Consider the following 1,375-nt stretch of genomic DNA (forward strand, 5'->3'; position numbering starts at 1 on the left):
GAGAGGGGATTGCACAATTCCTACTAACCCGGCTTCATACGAGACACGACGGCAAACGCATTATTCAAGGCATTTTTAACGTAATTATTTCACTACCTTTTCTTAAACCTAACTAACTATTTCACGACCTTTTCCTAAATCTAACTATTTCACAACCTTTTATTGAACCCGACTAAGTATTTTACGATCTTTTCCTCAACCTAACTAAAGATTTCACCATTTTTTCTTAAACCGAACTAAGTATTTTACAATCTTTTCCTCAACCTAACTAAAAATTTCACAATCTTCTCTTAAACCCAACTACGTATCTTACAATCTTTTCCTAAACCAAAGTATCTTACAACCTTTTCCTAAACCTACGTATCTTACAATCTTTTCCTAAACCTCTCTAAGTGGTTTTCTGTGAAGACAGAAGTTTTAATGCAGAAATCGACTCTTGTTGCTGGACTTTCGTGAAATATCCTTCAAACCGTTGTGAGAACACGTTGTGTTGGGGCCGTTTGTTTAATTCTTTGTGTTGCGGAGAAACTCGTCATGTTATCAGGCTGTCAGTGTGATGATGATGATGATGATGATGATGATGATGATGATGATTCCTAACCGAAGCTTCGACCCCGCAGGAAGTGACAGTGACGTCGCTCCACCGCCTCGATTCCAGCGCGGCAGAGCGCCGCTGGCTCCCACCGACACGCCCAAACTGTAGAACGTTCCCTCTGGAGAACCCGACATCTTCTCAGCACGAACGTGTCACATGTCACATGTCACATGTCATGTGTCACGTGTCACGTGACACGCGCCCCGCCGTCTCCTCCTCGCTCTTCGTCCCTGTCCGTCGCCTCGCTTCACATCATCGGTCCTGAGCATGAAGAAGGACTTTGGTCTGGTCCAGATCTGAAGTGTCTCAGGAAGCGAGGCCATGGAGACATCGGGACCCGACGCATTTATTCAGTTAAAATTAGACTTCTAGATACTTTAGTGATCACGGCATTTACAAAAAATTATAATTTAACCAATAAAGTGCTTTTCACTGTTTCTGCAGCTGCTGTTGGAAACAAACATCTGTCCGATCAAAGATGGACGCTTGCAGATAATCTGTAGCCAACGTTTAATTCATTAAATACAATCTGAATTAAAGTCTACTTAAGAGAAGACCTTAAATATTATTATTTCATGTCATAAAAATGGACTCAGTGAAACAGGAAACCGATGAATTTGGTTTTCATCTCATTTATATTTTATGTTGAAAGTTGTATGATCTGGATTTCACGTTTTCCCCCACATATAAGAATATTGATAAAACCATAATGTACTTCACATTTTCTGGATCTGACTGATTGAACGACTGCATTATACATAACATATTTAGCTTTGCATA

General features: G+C 40.4%; 1 protein-coding gene across 1 annotated transcript in view; it reads right to left on the reverse strand.

Moving 5' to 3' along the window:
• Positions 1-540: 540 nt before the first annotated feature.
• The window catches only part of LOC306742769 (olfactory receptor 6N1-like), a gene marked incomplete at both ends in the record, with an annotated part of 7,237 nt that continues 6,402 nt past the window's right edge, over positions 541-1,375 (reverse strand). The window contains one exon of the mRNA XM_079225191.1: positions 541-729. Coding sequence (XP_079081317.1) covers positions 541-729 — 189 coding nt within the window. The remainder of the gene's footprint in view (positions 730-1,375) is intronic.

Source organism: Taurulus bubalis, assembly GCF_910589615.1.
Source record: "Taurulus bubalis genome assembly, chromosome: 1".
Taxonomy (NCBI): Eukaryota; Metazoa; Chordata; class Actinopteri; order Perciformes; family Cottidae; genus Taurulus; species Taurulus bubalis.